The 15,602-nt window shown below is 44.9% G+C and overlaps 2 protein-coding genes across 7 annotated transcripts in view; both read right to left on the bottom strand.

Moving 5' to 3' along the window:
• LOC125990539 (1-phosphatidylinositol 4,5-bisphosphate phosphodiesterase beta-4) overlaps positions 1-2,802 on the bottom strand; it is a 28,276-nt gene extending 25,474 nt beyond the window's left edge. For both annotated transcript variants that reach the window (XM_049757835.2, XM_049757836.2), the window contains exons 1-2: positions 1,037-2,802; positions 773-910 (exon numbers count right to left, since the gene is read on the bottom strand). The gene's annotated coding sequence lies outside the window, so the exon portion shown is untranslated. The remainder of the gene's footprint in view (positions 1-772; positions 911-1,036) is intronic.
• Positions 2,799-15,602, bottom strand: part of plcb1l (phospholipase C beta 1-like) — a 71,900-nt gene continuing 59,096 nt past the window's right edge. For 4 of the 5 annotated variants that reach the window (XM_068649290.1, XM_049757830.1, XM_049757829.2 and 1 more), the window contains 25 exons: positions 15,365-15,465; positions 14,846-15,012; positions 12,997-13,143; positions 12,528-12,685; positions 12,371-12,453; positions 12,176-12,260; positions 10,575-10,755; positions 10,127-10,213; positions 9,875-9,945; positions 9,683-9,779; positions 9,528-9,612; positions 9,291-9,415; positions 9,069-9,223; positions 8,738-9,002; positions 8,557-8,661; positions 8,356-8,471; positions 7,843-7,969; positions 7,708-7,761; positions 7,422-7,641; positions 7,169-7,337; positions 7,025-7,101; positions 6,867-6,956; positions 6,721-6,778; positions 6,220-6,306; positions 2,799-3,536 (listed from right to left, as the gene is read on the bottom strand). In XM_068649290.1, the coding sequence (XP_068505391.1) occupies positions 3,312-3,536; positions 6,220-6,306; positions 6,721-6,778; positions 6,867-6,956; positions 7,025-7,101; positions 7,169-7,337; positions 7,422-7,641; positions 7,708-7,761; positions 7,843-7,969; positions 8,356-8,471; positions 8,557-8,661; positions 8,738-9,002; positions 9,069-9,223; positions 9,291-9,415; positions 9,528-9,612; positions 9,683-9,779; positions 9,875-9,945; positions 10,127-10,213; positions 10,575-10,755; positions 12,176-12,260; positions 12,371-12,453; positions 12,528-12,685; positions 12,997-13,143; positions 14,846-15,012; positions 15,365-15,465 (3,135 nt within the window). In that variant the 3' untranslated portion in view covers positions 2,799-3,311. Of the gene's footprint in view, positions 3,537-6,219; positions 6,307-6,720; positions 6,779-6,866; positions 6,957-7,023; positions 7,102-7,168; positions 7,338-7,421; positions 7,642-7,707; positions 7,762-7,842; positions 7,970-8,355; positions 8,472-8,556; positions 8,662-8,737; positions 9,003-9,068; positions 9,224-9,290; positions 9,416-9,527; positions 9,613-9,682; positions 9,780-9,874; positions 9,946-10,126; positions 10,214-10,574; positions 10,756-12,175; positions 12,261-12,370; positions 12,454-12,527; positions 12,686-12,996; positions 13,144-14,845; positions 15,013-15,364; positions 15,466-15,602 lie in introns of those variants that run through there. The other variant, XR_007489001.2, reaches the window with a different exon arrangement.

Raw genomic sequence — 15,602 nt, 5'->3', positions numbered from 1 at the left:
CAACAAATTTGTAAGGAATTGCGGCGGAAAAAAAGAAAAAAATCAATACCTAACGATCGTAACCTTTCTCGGTACTGACGTTTTACACGTGGCCAACAACAATGAGTCACTCCATCTGCAGGTAGGCCATCTTACGATACCCCAAACTACACAAATGAACACACATGGCTGCTCCCAAGACATCAGAACACAAATAGTGCAGCAACACATGTACACAGACAATCTAATATAGCATCTATTCTTTATCATGTTGGAAAATGTTGCTAAATGCAATGAAAGCTAGGCCACGTTAAGGTTGCGCACAAGCGGCTAGGCAAAAATCCACCTTTAAATAAAACATCGCAGACTATTGGCATAGCAAACACGAGTCAGGACAATGTCTGCAGGTTGTTAGGCTGAGCAAATAACACACAGCAGTCACATAACAGGTTTAAAGACACGTCACGCCTGGAAAGACACTCGCTTGTCACATTGATGTTCTTTTTGACATTGACTTATGTGCCTCCAAATTATTGGCTGCCAAAGTTTTTCAAGGCTACACAAAGTTTTGTTGTTATGAAGCAAAATAGCAAAGCATCATGAAAAGCATCAACATACTTTTCAATATACTAACAGACCACAAAATCAGGCACCATTTAATGAGCCACAATAGAAAATGCAGCAAGCACAAATATAACAATGCTCAGTGCGTGTGGAAAACAAAGCGCATGTATGTCGAGTATGCAATGCATCATGCATATGTAATGGATTGTGTGTGAATGTTTTCTCCTACCTTAGAAGCAGCGGCGTGTTGGAGGGCCTCATTAGCGTCCACTCCAAGGACACCTCCTTGCCATCCTCATCCGCCCACTGCGTTTACGTAACGTGCTGAATCTTGCTGAAACTGGTCACGCCGGTCGTTAGGGGCGACCTGGCAAGGAGGTTGGGGGGGGGGGGGGGTCTTGTCTCATTGGTTACCATGCCAAACATACAAAACTTCAACCTCCAGTTCCTACTTCTCAACTCCTACTAAAGTAGCAAAAAATGTAATACTCACCCTGCAGGTGAGTTTCTTCACGTTGGCTAAAAACAGCTCAATTTTCCGTGAAAATCCCACTCTTCATATTTATCATCACAAAGAAAAATCCAAAGAAAAAGTCCACTCCAGGAGGTAATCCGATGGCCGCTCACTGAGGCGAACGCAACGAACAATCCATCAAGGCGTCCAGCGCTTGCTTGGCCGCCATTCACGTTCCTCTTGGGACTTCTTTGAAAATTGTTGTTGCCAAGGAGATGAGAGGAAGTGGGTCGTTATGGGTTTCCCCTTCACTCCACGCACACACGGAGACCCCCCCCCCCCACCTCAGTAGTGCAGTTCGCATAATGTAGACACTGTCAAAAGCGTACCTATGCAACCTTTGTACAAATCATCATGGCGACTATTATGGCTATATATGCATGATAGGTGCCTTTTTGTAAATTAAATAAATAAATAACTAAGATATTTTTTGTAAGCTATTACATTAAATTTGAATTAAAACATTTAAATTTTAAGGTCAAATTAACATGTAATAAAATGTAAAATAATTGATACAAAACAATACTAAAAGCTTAAAATATTTTGTAAGCTGATTATTTTAAAAATGTATTTAAATGAGCATGTCTTTTAAAACAGAGATGGAAAGAGAGAGAGGGGGAAAAGAGAAATACACACACACACCGTCTGATGGCTGAAAATATGAAAAAATGATGATGATGAAGCTCAAACCAAAAATTAAATATAAATGAATGGTAATAAAATGGTTAAAAACAAACAAACAAACAAACAAACGGACAAATCCACCCTTGTAATGTACAATAATAACAGCCACATTTATTTGTAATTACAGACAAAATTCTCTTTACACGATACTGTTATTTGATCCACGTCATATTTTAGCCGTATTCCAGAGTGCATACACGTTCAAATGCAAGAATGCAGGAGTGGCACTTAAAATCAAAGTAGTCAGTCAAGACGATGTAAAAATTAGTAACTTAATCAATATAAAGGCTTTTTTTCTCTTTTTGTGGTCAAAATTACATACTGCTTTTTCACAAGTGTTACTCTGTCAGTAGTGGTATCAAAGTATTAAATATCACACAAATTCTTCATCATCATCATTATCATCATAATCACAGCGTGAAGCATTCAACATCAACAACAAGGAAAACAAATTAAAAAAAAAAAAAAAGTCACGGGACTCGTCACACGTTTGTCAAGTCAAAGAGTCCTTTTGTTTTCTACTTACACGCAGAGCGTAATTTTCTATGTTTGAATCTGACTTTTTTTTTAAAATTAGATTATCGGACGACATCGGCCAGAAGACTCACCAATTAATAAAAACGGACAAAAAAATTAACAATTCGGGGATCTCAAGTTGGAATTTTATCTAAAAAAAAAAAAAAAATCAACGTTATGTTGCCCTTTACCACTTTCAAATGGTGTCAAAATATAACATTAGAAGCAGTTTTTCTGCAACGTGTTGTTTTGGTGGGTGTTATCCAGCAATGGGGCCGTTATGATGGAGCCCCTCAAAGTCTGCCTAGCAACAAGTGGCATATGGTGAACTGATATCCCTACAATTACTTGGCTCCAACAAAAATTGCATTTTCTGCTTTTTTTGTCTATGCTACTATTGATTGCCATGATAATTTTGCGTTTTTTATAAAATGTTCACTTTTCCAGTCCTGAATTTAATAAATTAAAATGTAGATTAAAACAGTGAAAAAAACTTGACTACGATATTGGCGTAAGCGGAAATCCGTGAGCAAGACGTCTCCCCCCCCCCCCCCCCCCCCCCATAAGAGTTTGTATTTATCTACAAATTGCACTAAAGCTCAAATATTTGTTGTAATTACTGTAAGTCATCCCACCTTTCAAATCAACCAATACTGAGCTACCGTAACATCTAGACTTAGTTTGAGTACATGCAGAAACTCGACACCTCCGGGCAACTCAACCAGTGCACAAACATCGATCAGTGGTAATCGAAAAGTAATAGCAGCGTCGTTCTGTGAGAACAAAATGGAGTTATTCCGGGTTAGCTCAGTGCAAAAACAAATAAAACATCTAGGAGTAAAAGCTGACCAGACGTCATCGTGATAGAAAATCAAAATGTGCAATAATTCAAGTAAGTTAGTGACCCAAACTGTGGCCGCACCCAGACAGTGACGACAACACACAGGTGACGTACAAATACAACAGAGGTACTATTTACACACGGGTCCGGACCACAGCTACTCACCACACTGAGTCCTCAGATCTGGCTCACAAACACACCTGCAGTCCGCCTCTAAAGAGGCGTGTCATACACCCGCTCCAGCGAGGCTTCCTCGGCGTCGTCCTCCGACTGCGACGCTTTGTGGTTGAGCCGCTCCGTCGTTGTGGAGGAAGAGAAAGAAGCGGCCGGGTTTTGGTCACCAGACTTGGCCTTGCTGCTGTCCTGAACGAACTCCTGGATCTCCACGGGCAGCCGGCGGAACTTGTCTTGGTACTCCTGGTCGAGGTCACTCTGTAGCTAAGGATGGAGAGGTGGAAAATGTGAGTGGAATGATTCTGGTTGTCCATATTTGAAAATGGTTGCCAAGCAGCAAAAAAGGTTAAGAAAAATGAACAAAAACAGAAAATTCCCTAATGTGCATCCGATGTGAACAGACTTCATATTTCCAGGTGATGCTGTGCGCAGGTGAGACATGTTTTTCTGCGAGGCATTCAAAGCCCCCCCCCCCGAATGATTACACATGACAGCATTCATTCCATTGCGTGCCAATCATTGCTTTAATGCCGATTTCTCTGTTTAACTACCCGAGTGGCTCCCCCAGGGAGCAGCGTAATTAAAAGAGCAACGCTGTCGCAGTATTCTGGCAAGAGGCACGATCCAAAACACATTGCACTTTGGAGACACACTGCCCAATTTTCGACGTTATAAGACTAAGTAGTAGCAAAATGAAGTTCATTATGAGCGGAATCTAATCAGAATCAGCTTTATTGGCCAAGTTTGTGCATGCTAAACAAGGAATTTGACTCTGGTTGATCTCAGCCTCCGTACAACATTTAAGTGAATAACAACATTCAGGTGACTAAAAACAAGAACAGGATATTATTGCCCAGTGTTGTCTCTGAGACTCTATGAGTGGTGTGAGTTCATCAGAGCGACAGCCTGGGGAAAGAAGCTGTGTTTGTGTATCAATAAATGACCTCAAAATACCCCCATAATTGAAATTCATACTTGTGTGCTATTAGAATAAACTGCATTATTGTCATTTGTTTTCATCTTGTCATGTTTAGTGTGAGACATATGAACATTTCTGCAGTGAAGGTTGTGTCTGATAAAAGCCTCCCAAAAATACCGATTTTTGGAGTCCTTGCTTGTTCTCGAGTGCAGCATCTCAAGGTCACCTTGTATGACTCAATCCCTCCCTCCCCCCTCCTCTCCTTCCCATCTTTCCTTGGGTCTCGCTCTCCGTGTGGCTCTCACAGGGCGGACATCGAGCTCATCACGTTACAAGCAGGTGGCTAAAAATGCGTTGTGCTCTCTACTGCGCATGACCTACTTAGGGGGTGGGACTATCCGAGTGTGTGTATGAGTGTGTGTGTAGGTACACGTGCAGCCTGCCTGTCATCTTTCACGCCTGTCACAGATGTCATTAGAACATTTGGGAAGTGTTTTTAAATTGTCGAAAAATACAATAAAAATCTCATAGCACAATTTGTATTTCTCCTTTAATTGCCTCCATGCATGAAACAAGGTCAGAAAGTAAACTTGCGCGTCCACTCTGATCTACATTCACACTGGACGTCCACCAAGTGGGGCTCCCCCTCTTCTTCGTTCGTCTTTTAACTCCGGTCAACAAACGCGTGTTCGTCACGCACCCCGGGCGCCCGTTTCCTAAAATACAACAAGCGCCGTGACCTTCTTCGGCGGCTGTCCTCCTTTCGAGGAGCCATCGAGGGAAAGGGAGAAGCTTGGCAATTTAGCGTCACCCATCTGTCTAGGATACCGGATTTTGATTGAGACTCATTTGGGGCCGATTCCCTAGACGGACTTTGACATGTTGACGTGTCCACAAATATTTTGTGCGGATGGGTGAAACTGGTGCTGGGGGTTGATTGATTTTTTTTAAAGAAAATGGATTAGATTAATACCTAATGAGATGTCCGGTAAGCTTTTTTTTTTTTTTTAATTCGCAGCACCAAAAAAATATATAAACTGCACAAGAAAACTTTTTCGTCTCCAAACATGTCCCAATTAGGCCCGAAAAGCGCAAGATTACTCAGACAGTAGATGAGACGGGAGGGTCACCACCCTGTCGGCATTGCAGGAGAAGGATTGTCCTGCCTGCTCTGTATGTGTGTGTGCGTGTGTGTGTGTGTGAAGGTATGTCAGATAAAGAAGAGATGAAACACATTTTTGCCTCATTCATATTCTTGATGTTATCCGGCTCTTAACTATGAAAGTCAACAGCGGCGGCTGAGCGAAAAAGATGAATGCTTATTGAAACAGAAGCAGACACTTATATATATGTGTGTGTGTGTGTGTCCTTCCCTGACTTCACGATCCCATTCTCCACATTTTCTCTGCAACACTAACGGCAGGAATGTAGAAAAACCCATTCCCACCATAAAAGGAGGCGTTCCAAAAGGAAGCTTATAAGATGTGACAGCTGCTTTTAAATGAGAACGCACTGGAAATCCCAAAATAAATATTTAAAATAATATTTAATTTAAAATGATCCGTAGCAAATTTAGACGCAAAAAAAAATTCATCACTAATATTTAAAAATTATAAAACAGATATTATGGAGTGTATGAATGGATTAGCGACATTAAAATTAAGAGAACACGGTGGCCACGATCCTTTCAACCTGTTTGACGCAGGCACACGGAAACACTCACACACAAACATGTGCACGCATATACACACTTCTGGGACTCGCCTCCCACCTCGCCACAGATGGAGAATTCACTTCCGAATTAGCAGATTGCAGAGTGTCATGAGGGATGGCGGTGTAGGGGGGAGGGGGCAAGTTGCCATGACGACCGCCCGTGTGTGTACGTGTTTAAGGTTCTCAAGGCAAGGGAAGATCCATACGCTCATTTGTACAAGCCTGTCAAATTTATGTTTGTGTTTGAGATTTATGGAGATTTGAAATGAATCAAAATGTGCAAAATTCATGAATTGAAATATATTTTTTCTTTACCTTTGGCCTTTCATCCAAAATCTGCTGCCGTATGTCCTTGTGTTTCTCCTGCAGTCGCTCTTGTCGTTTACTCTGCGCGTCCTCCAGCTACACACACAAAAACATCAAATTGATAAATACAATAAAATATACTTCAGAAGAATAACATTCAAAAGATGTTTTTAATATTAAGGTAGGGAAGACTTTAAAATTGCAATTTTCATGTAAAGTCTCCATTTTCACTGTTATTGGTCTGGCTAGCCATTTTTCTTCCTCACCATGGTTTCAAATAACTAGCATTAGCATTAGCCACAGTTTTACTCACTATGGTCAACCGACATTACCAGAAAAGTAGTTACGTGACATGCTACTGGCAGAGGATCATTAAATAAATGTAGTTTCAATATTGGGTTATGTTTTGGTTGAATAAAGTCAAAATATGTCATAAAAAAAAATTAAATTCAAAATGTGACTCTTATTGTAAGGGCGACAAAAGGCATTGTGGAGGCTGCTCTTTCTTACCCGTTTTATGTACTGCACCACCTCATTGACAAACGACCTGTTTATCTCCAGCTTCTCTCTGCAGGGAGCAATAGCAGCACCACGTCAATAGTTTTCTTCGTCAACACCTCTACCTTGTGGTCACAGTAGTACATTACATGACTCACTCCTCTGTGACGTTTTTGTCTTTGGACTTGGCTTCGCTGATCTTCTCTTGTCTCTTTTTGTCCATTTTCTTCTTCAGGTCCTTCTTCTCCCTGCAGGAAAAGAGCTGCGGATGAGATGTTTCATTTGTAATACGCTGAATGCCGAATGACGCTCTCACTTTTCACAGATGTCTCTCAGTTTTTTCAGCTGTGCACTCTGACACTCCTCGGCCAGGGCCGTCAGCTTCTCCACCAGCTGGATGGAAAACAGAGAAAATTGTCATGCGGTGCTGAGAATCAGAAAGCGGATCGTGAGGGCTCACCTGTTTGATGTGCTCTCTCTTCTGGTACTTCTCGCTGTAGTACTGCTCCTGACGCAGCGTGAGGAGCTGCTGCTGTTGCTGCTCCTTCAGCTCGGACAAACGTTGACCGCACTCATGGTCCAGATCGCAGAGCTCTCGGTCCAGCGTGGACAACGATTGTTCTGAGCGGCTGCGCACATATATTTTTGTATGAAATGTTTTTCTGTTGAATATAGGTCAGGCCTAAATTAAAAGTTGGAAGAGCGCCACCTACCTTTTCTTACCATCTCGTTTGTGGCTCTTGTGCAGGGCGTTGCGTCTTCGCTGCTGCTGACTCTGCAGCTCGCTCACTCGGGCCGTGTGCTCCTTGATGAGCTCAGCCGTCTTGCGGTGGTGTTTGCGCACCAGCTCCTTCATCTCCTTGTACTGCTTGCGCTGTTCGCGGACGAAGCCCTTCAGCTGCTTCAGTTCTTCCAGCGTCAGAGCTTCCACTTCTGAAATGGAGAATGTGATGGCGAGGACGTTGCAAAAAAAAAAAAAAAAAAAAAAAAGGTTCTTACCAGTGAGGACACTTTGGATGATGTCTTCAGTCTTCACAGGTGGTTTCAAAGAACCTAAAAAGAATAACAAATGTGTCCTTGGGTACATACTACAGAGGATCAATCTATTAAACAAGAATAATAAATAAAACTGACCTGCAGATGGAGGCTGATGTCCAACCAGCGGGGGGGCGATTGGGGTGTGGCTCAGCCCGTTTTCCGCCGGCACGGCAGCCCTGGGGTCCGTCTTGGATTCTGAGGGGGGATCGCTGCCCGCCTCTGCCTATCCGTCGAGATGCGAGAACGTCACCTTTACACCTCAAATGTCATCGTCTTTGTAAACCAGTAAAACTTTCCAGCGTGTTCCAGAACACTCCGACAACAAAACACTTGTAAGCCAGCGTCTGCTCATCTTCATCCATCTCCAGCCCGACAAGCTCTTATCTGTTAACTTCCGTGTCCTCCTGTGGCCTGGCATTCATCTCAGTTCACTTGGAGACGGTCGCCATGGCCACATTACAAGTCAACATCAGCGAAATGGCGCCCCCGAGTGGAAATAAATTCAATTTCAGTTCCCACCCGAACTTGCTTGGAATATGAAAATATTTCTTTCTATTGTCGAAACACAACTAAGGTTGTAAAGAACCGGTTGTATGAAAAGTGTCTCACCTCCCTGTCGGCCTCATCGTCCCCGCCCTCCTCCAGGGTGAGAGCAGCCAGCTGATTGGCCCTCTGTTCCATCAGGTTGACGTAGCGGATGGGGTTGGACAGCGCCTCGATGACATCTGAGCACAAACGAATGACGATGATGATGATGAGAGTGAAGCCGCCGGGCCAGAGTTGACAAAACATGTCCGAGTTGGTTCTCACCTGCAAACGTGTCAGGAACGTAATCTTTGACTTCCACGTATACGAAGAGAGCAGGAAGCGTCAGAGTTTGGTTCTTCTCGTTCCTCAGGTTGATGTAATGATAACCTGCAGCCAGGACGCACGTTGAGGCTTGAAACCGTAATCCTCGACACTCTCACTTTCCGTCTTGACTTTTACCGACCTGGCCGTATAGCCGAGACGGGTATGATGCGGTGTCCTATGAACTTCCCGCCCTCTTCAAAGACGGCGATCCTGAGCGAGGCCAGCGTGGGCAGGACCACCTTCTTGAAGACGATGGGCTCCTCGTCCCACACGGGGTTGATGGCGTTGCCCTGCGACGTTTTGGTCTTGAAGGCTTTACGCTTGGTATCCACGGGAAGGCCAAACATGTCCATCTCCACGTAGGTGCCCACTTTCTTGTCTGACAGGAACTGGCCCGAGATGATCTGGAATGAACGAGGAGAAATAATGCTTTCCAGGTCGCCCTCCATGCGGTGGTTGTGTTTGTTTACTTTGACAGAGAGCGTGTTGGCGACGATCCCGTCCACGGTGCTCTCAGTAAACGGATCAAAGTGCTTGTCAGGCCGTCTCATGAACTCCGGTTTGAGCCGGAAGCCCGACTTGCCGTTGTACTCGTACATGCCCAGGTTGAGCTGCATGGACAGATCTTCACGCGGGGACAGAAACGGGATTAGGATCAGGCTCACGGACGCGACAGGTGGTAAACTTCTCACCGATGGTCTGGAAGTTGAGCGCCACCAGCTGGCAGCCGGCGTTCCAGAAGAGTTGAGGGTTGTAATTGGAGGAGTCCACCCGGGTGCCTTTTGGGTAAATTCTGCTCAGCTGTAGTTTGTTGTATCTTAAAGCAAGCAAGGCTAAGGAATGGACTGAATGCTACTGAATGCTCAAAACCTTCTTCACCCTGATCCTGACTTTTGCATGAAAGCCTTGATTTGAAAACCTAAGGATACTCCACAAACTCAACTGGAGACTTGGTGAGCTGCTCCAGAGCTTTTGTCTCCACAAAGGACGACATCTGGTAGCTGCGACCGGTCTCTGCCGGGTACATAACAAATAAAGAGGAACAACGTCCAGAAGAAAACCATCAGCCAACTCGTGAACGTACTTTTGGAAGCCTCAAAGCTGTGAAACTTGACAGGTTGGATGTAGATGACCAGGTTGGACATTTCCTCGGTGGCAAACGCCTCACTGCCCGCCGTGCCCTGACAATAATCCACAGTTAAAAACCTCTTCCATGTTATCAATGTTGCGTTATCTCTAAATGTACACCAGGGGGCAGCATCGGCACATCACCCACTTCATCCATGGATCCCTTTTTGCAATCATCATCGTCGTCGTCTTCATCCTCGCTTTCAGCCTCCACCTCACCTTGAATGAGATGAGATCAAATCAGTTCATGAAATGTAATATGATAAAAATAATCCACTGAGTTAAAAAAAAGCAGGCAGTTACGGACAGAAATAGAATGACAGCAAGCACGGCAATTATTTATACACAATAGAAAGAAACTAAGCGACTCAAGAACGAGAAATAGTACACCAGGACTCACCGATGGACTTCCTTCCTTGTGGCCTTAGGCTGAGCTCGGTGCCCTCTGCTGGCTGGGAGGACTCAGTCACGTCCTCCTTTGTGGAACCTACGCAGGGGGAAAAAAGCAAAAATTCAATTACCGTGAAACAACCCACAATAAGACTTTTTGTTGGTCTGCTGCAAAGTGGAACAACGCGACTTAGTGTGCCAAGCAACAAACAACTGCAGCACTTTATTCCTGTAATAATACGCCTTTAGCACGCCATATAGGTATGCATTTTAATAAAGTTGGAGAGCGTAAGAGTGTGTGTTATGTGTTTAAGACACTCGAGTGGGCATGCAGCACCCGTGCATGCAATCCACTCAAGTGATGGAGAGGACCATGAAAGTGATGGATGGTAAACAATACAAGCGGCATTGCTCCACTGACCGCGGCCTCGGTGTGTGCACGTGTGTGTATGCGGTACCGGCTCCCGGCGAAGACGGCTCGCAGACGCTGGATGAGTCGCTGTAGGTGTTAGACACCTGCTCCGATAGCTTCTTCTTGGCGCTGCCGTCCGACGACGCCTTGTGGTGCTTCTTCTTGTTCTTCACCAGGATTTTGCCCATCAGTTCCATCGGGCTGGGCAGAGGAACTCCAGACTCCAACTAGATGAGAGGGTGAAGGTTAAATACAGAACTTTATAAAACCAAAAGGAAGACTGAAGTTTGCCCCCACCACCACCAACAATAAAAAAAGCCAAATAAGGTCAAAATCCATCGCCGTCTTGAAGTCAGACAAATTTGCAAGTGTCCTTGTGAATGTGAAACAAGAGACTGCCTTTTCCTGTCACCTTTGATATTTATGTGTTTACGTCGTACGAGGTGATAAATTCAAGTAGCAGATCGTCCGGGAATGAAAGGAATGACGTCAAAGGACGGCAAAGGCGAGCCGAACAACAGCTTGCCATTATCGCAAACACTCAAGCGCCTTTTAACTATACCTTTAAACAAAACAAACACACGGAGAGGCTGAACGTCATAACGAGCCAATTGGGAGGAGATATCCCATTGGCTAAGCATGCGAGGGGGAACGAGCACCCGTCTTTGCTTTCACCTTCTCCCTACAATTACACGGCCACTGGTGGGAAATTGGTCTCTGTGACATCACATTGGGCAAGCACTTCACGGCTCTTGCTACATTCCCTCGCTTTATCCCCAGTTGCAGGGCTGAGCGAACCTCTGTTGAAGGGAGATAATGCCTCTGCTCGCTTCAGACAAGGCGTCCCTGCTGGATCACACGGAAGCGCGGAGCCCTGTATGCCTAGATGGGGAAACAAAAATCCTCCCGCAATGACCCTGTGTCAGTCGCCAAATGACGTCTTTGGAGGAAGATGGCGATACGAATGACAAAAGGGACAAAGCAAGCTTTGGACTGGTAGCCGTGGCAACAAAGGAGCTCTTGATAAAGGGCCGCCAAGAAAAAGGCATGTTTAAGAACAGGCTTTGTGAACATGATAGCGCTAACTTTGCTAGCCCTGAGAACCTCATCCCAGTTTCTTTCCACTATTGTGTGTTGCGCAATCACCAGTTATGCAACTTTGCCAACCTGGGGAGTCTCACTCCATTGTTGTACAAGACTGAAATTATCGTCTTAAGTTCACATTTTGGCCCGCGCTGATACACGTATTTGTCACGTTTGGATTGGAGTGCAGTGTTATGGGAGAGTTTGGCTACAAAGGGATAACGCAAGCTTGGGCTCGGTAGCCATGGCAACAGAAGCCAGCCTGATAAAGAGCCGTCAAGAAAAAGCAGTGGCGAGATTACCTCAGCCACACTTTGTCGTCTGACCGTTCAATCGCTCGCGGCTGCCGTGCCTTGTGTGACATTGACTAAAACTAAAAAATTCAGAGGCATGTCAAGAGAAACATGCACAGAAATATATCGCGACTGCGAGAGGCCATTTTGAAGAGTGACAGACGGGGCGAGGCGAGCGCCAGCAAGCCTTGCCAAATGCGACGCAAACTGTTGCTACCAGGCCGTTACGTGAGACCACAAATTGCCATAGTTAAATGTGTGTTGGACTCACAAGATACTTTTCCAAAGGTTCTGTCAGCAGAGCGTCGCCAAATATCGAGCGGCAGTATTCGGCCATCTTGGCCTGCTGCTTGGGTCTGCATAACAAAAAACAAATCTTTTAACCAATTGTTAAAGATCTTCAAGGAACACCGTCAGAAACAACTTGGATTTTGAGAAAAGTTCCTAAGCAGCTTCATAGACTTACGAGTCCACGTGATTCTCAAAAGACAAGATGACGGGGAAGGGCGAGGTCTTAAAGGCACACTCTGCGATGGCCTCGATCACCTCCTAAGCACACACAAACATACCTGCATCACTTTACAGATCTTGAGGTATCAAGTCTGCCACCGTGCGGCTGGTACCTTAAAGGAGACCTCGGTTGTCATGGTGAAGCCGTGGGTGATGACGGGTTCTTCTTCAGTGGTCCGTCCCTTCCAGCAGTCCAGCTCGATGCAGCGGCAGCCGGAAAGAAGAACCTGCTTGTACATCTCCACCGACGAGCTGCCCGCCAGCTGCCCCGCTACACCGGCAAAATACAAACATTTTGTCTGGTTGTTTTCATCCACAAACGCTGCAAATGTAATGTCACGAGATTCAACAGCTTTTTGATTCCCACATCTTTCCAGGCATTAAAAAGAATTCTGTGAATTCCCATCAGAGGAGCCACAGTCGGATCCACTTCAAAAGCGTCCAGCCGACAATGAAATTGAATCACTAAAATGAGAAGTCTTAACATCCATTGAAGGACGGAGAAAATAGCATTTTCTTTCAGTTAGGCGCAGCAGAAAATTTCATGAATAACTAAGTGTGTGAGCGTGTCTGTGTTTGTACCTGTGAGGTAAGTGTTATGAGAGGAGTTGATGAAATAGTGTGAGAGGGGAAAGGTCATGTCTTCGCTCTGGTCCAGTTTCTCTGGGGGGATGATGCTGTTCTCCTCGCCATTCAAGTACCTGGCAAAGCCCTCCACCGAGATTTGACCTAAAAAAAAACAACGAAAAAAACAATCAACTCTCTCACTTGTTCGCCATAAAAACACAAATTAGCATAAATCACACACACGCTACATTGTCGAGTTTCAGCATATTGCACAAGTGCTCAGAGCAAAAAAAAAGAAAGAAAAAGCACGAATAGTCTGCTAGGCATGCACACGCATTCCAACGTCACGCTAAATATGCAAAGCGATGCGTGCGTTCGGCGGGCGCGGCAAGTCCCCGCGGCCACTTTATGCTAATTAATGCGGCGCCGCCCTCTGCAGAGTCACTTCTCTAATTAACGGCGGGCTGTCATCTGTAAAATCGCAGCTCTCTGCATCCCTGAAGATTGATGGTGGGGGGGGCTCCCCTTGCCACCAGGGGGTCTAACCCCTCCAACCACTACCTCGGCGCTCCCAGGAGATGAAATACAGGGAAACCCTGTTAACATGGTTGACATCTGGAGGTGCTCACTCCCAAGAGGAAAATTTTACAAGCTCAAAATAATTCTCATTATCATTCTCTACCAACAAACACAAAGGTTGAATTTTCCAAACCGTCCATGGGACGCTACCGACTCCAGCCTTAATAAGGGTGTTTATTAGTATTTTAACGATCCCTTATTACACATAAAAGCTTCCTCTCAGTGACGATAAAGACGATTACTCTTGTGGTGTTTTGTTCCCATTTTAACAATGTTAACATCGGAGTCATTTAAAGGGGCGGCTAAGAGAAGATTATTAGCACATGAAATCAACGCTACTTATGGAGGAAGCGATATGAAAAAAAGCCGACATTTGATCCTGTATGAGAGAAAGCAATTTGTGTGCTGGAGATGAAACAAATGTGCGGGAAAGCCACGTTTGATTTTGAAAACGGAACCATGGGCCACTTGGAAATAAAATCATTCAAGACAAAAAATGTAAACAGGAGTGTCCTTGAGATCGATGATAGCGGGGGCATGCGGGTGACCCCTCTGCTGAGCAGATGGCGGCACTTTCCTTCCGGGGGAAATAAATACTCATATGTCATCGACGGGATGGAGAAGGGCGAGCTTCCAAGAAGCATGTAAACACACACCAGTGATGACAGTTTACTAACATACTTGTTTGAATGTGCTTTAGAGAGCTACTTTTTCAGGCTAGCCTGACTGACAACATAAGCTACTACATACTTAAAAAAAAAAAAAAAATGATCGTAAATTCTCCCTGGAAAATGTGTGCCAAGTCATGTGTCCAAGTGCATCGCAGCACGCCATTGACAAATCGACTCGGGCAGATTTTGTGAAGCCTTGACCTTGAAGGCAGCAGCGTGCGGCTGCCAGCGCAGCGCGCAGACGGACACCTGGGAAGACTTGAAAGCACTTTATGATTCACTGCTGCTCGTCCATCTAGCCGCTCATTCATGAATTATTCCCTCGCTTGTCACTTGTGATGTTCAATTTTTAAACTCTGAAAACCGGGGCGGGCTTGCGTGCGCTTCATCGTACTGCAGATTTAGCTCGCTCAAAGTCTTTATGGACAGGCAGGGGTCCGCGTCTGGTGGTCCTAATCTCAAAACATTGTCGCTGTTGCCTCCTGCCAACACTCTTACACACAAAAATAAATAAAACATCACCCCTGAAGTGAGGACAAAACCCTATTTGTGTCCATCAATGTAAAAGGTGCGTCCCAATACTTTTGACCAAAAGCTGCTCTATCCATACTAACCGTTCTGCGCAAGTGTGGCGTTGGGTTCGTATTTTTCCAGCAGCTGTTGGACCTGCTCAGGCTTGAGGGGCGGGTACAGAATCTCGTTGAGTCGGGGGTCTCGCTGCTTGTTGTTGATGAACTCCGTCATCTGCTCCACGCTAAGGTACGGGCGACTCTTTGCACCCCTGAAACCACAAAAAGTGTCCAGCGCATGAGAGGACGTTCTTCAAAATTAACAGGGTGTTAAATTTTACTTTAAATGATGCAATCGTCAGTAAAGTACATGGCCTGAAAGGCTGTGCGAGTGTGTGTGTATGTGTGTGTGTGAGCCCTCCAGCAATCATCATGAAAAGAGAAGCGAGACAATGAATCACCCCCCTTTTGCATCTCCAAATAGACTTGCCCTTTATCCCACGCTATCTGCCAATGCCTTGATTTAGCGTTTTTTCAGTTACCAAGGCGATAGCTACCCTGCAAACTGACCAATTAAAAAAAAAAAAAAAGACAAAAAAAAAGAAAGAGAATTGGACATCTTACACATCAGAGAAGATGTGGTCCAGCTCAGGCCGGGCGCAGATGTTGCTGAGGAACAAGTTGTACACTTCCGGCGTGAAGTCTTCTTGGGGGATGGAGTCGTTCTGCAGCAGAAAAAATAAATAAATAAATAAGAAAATTGTTCCAAAATGAAACTAAACGGAATTAGTTCCAATCAAGAGATGTGTCCCAATACTTTTGATCCGGAAGAGCATCTCTATTCTTTAGTCCACAATGATTA

This window comes from Syngnathus scovelli, chromosome 20 (genome assembly GCF_024217435.2).
Source record: "Syngnathus scovelli strain Florida chromosome 20, RoL_Ssco_1.2, whole genome shotgun sequence".
Taxonomy (NCBI): Eukaryota; Metazoa; Chordata; class Actinopteri; order Syngnathiformes; family Syngnathidae; genus Syngnathus; species Syngnathus scovelli.
This window is presented reverse-complemented; position numbering and strand designations above follow the sequence as displayed.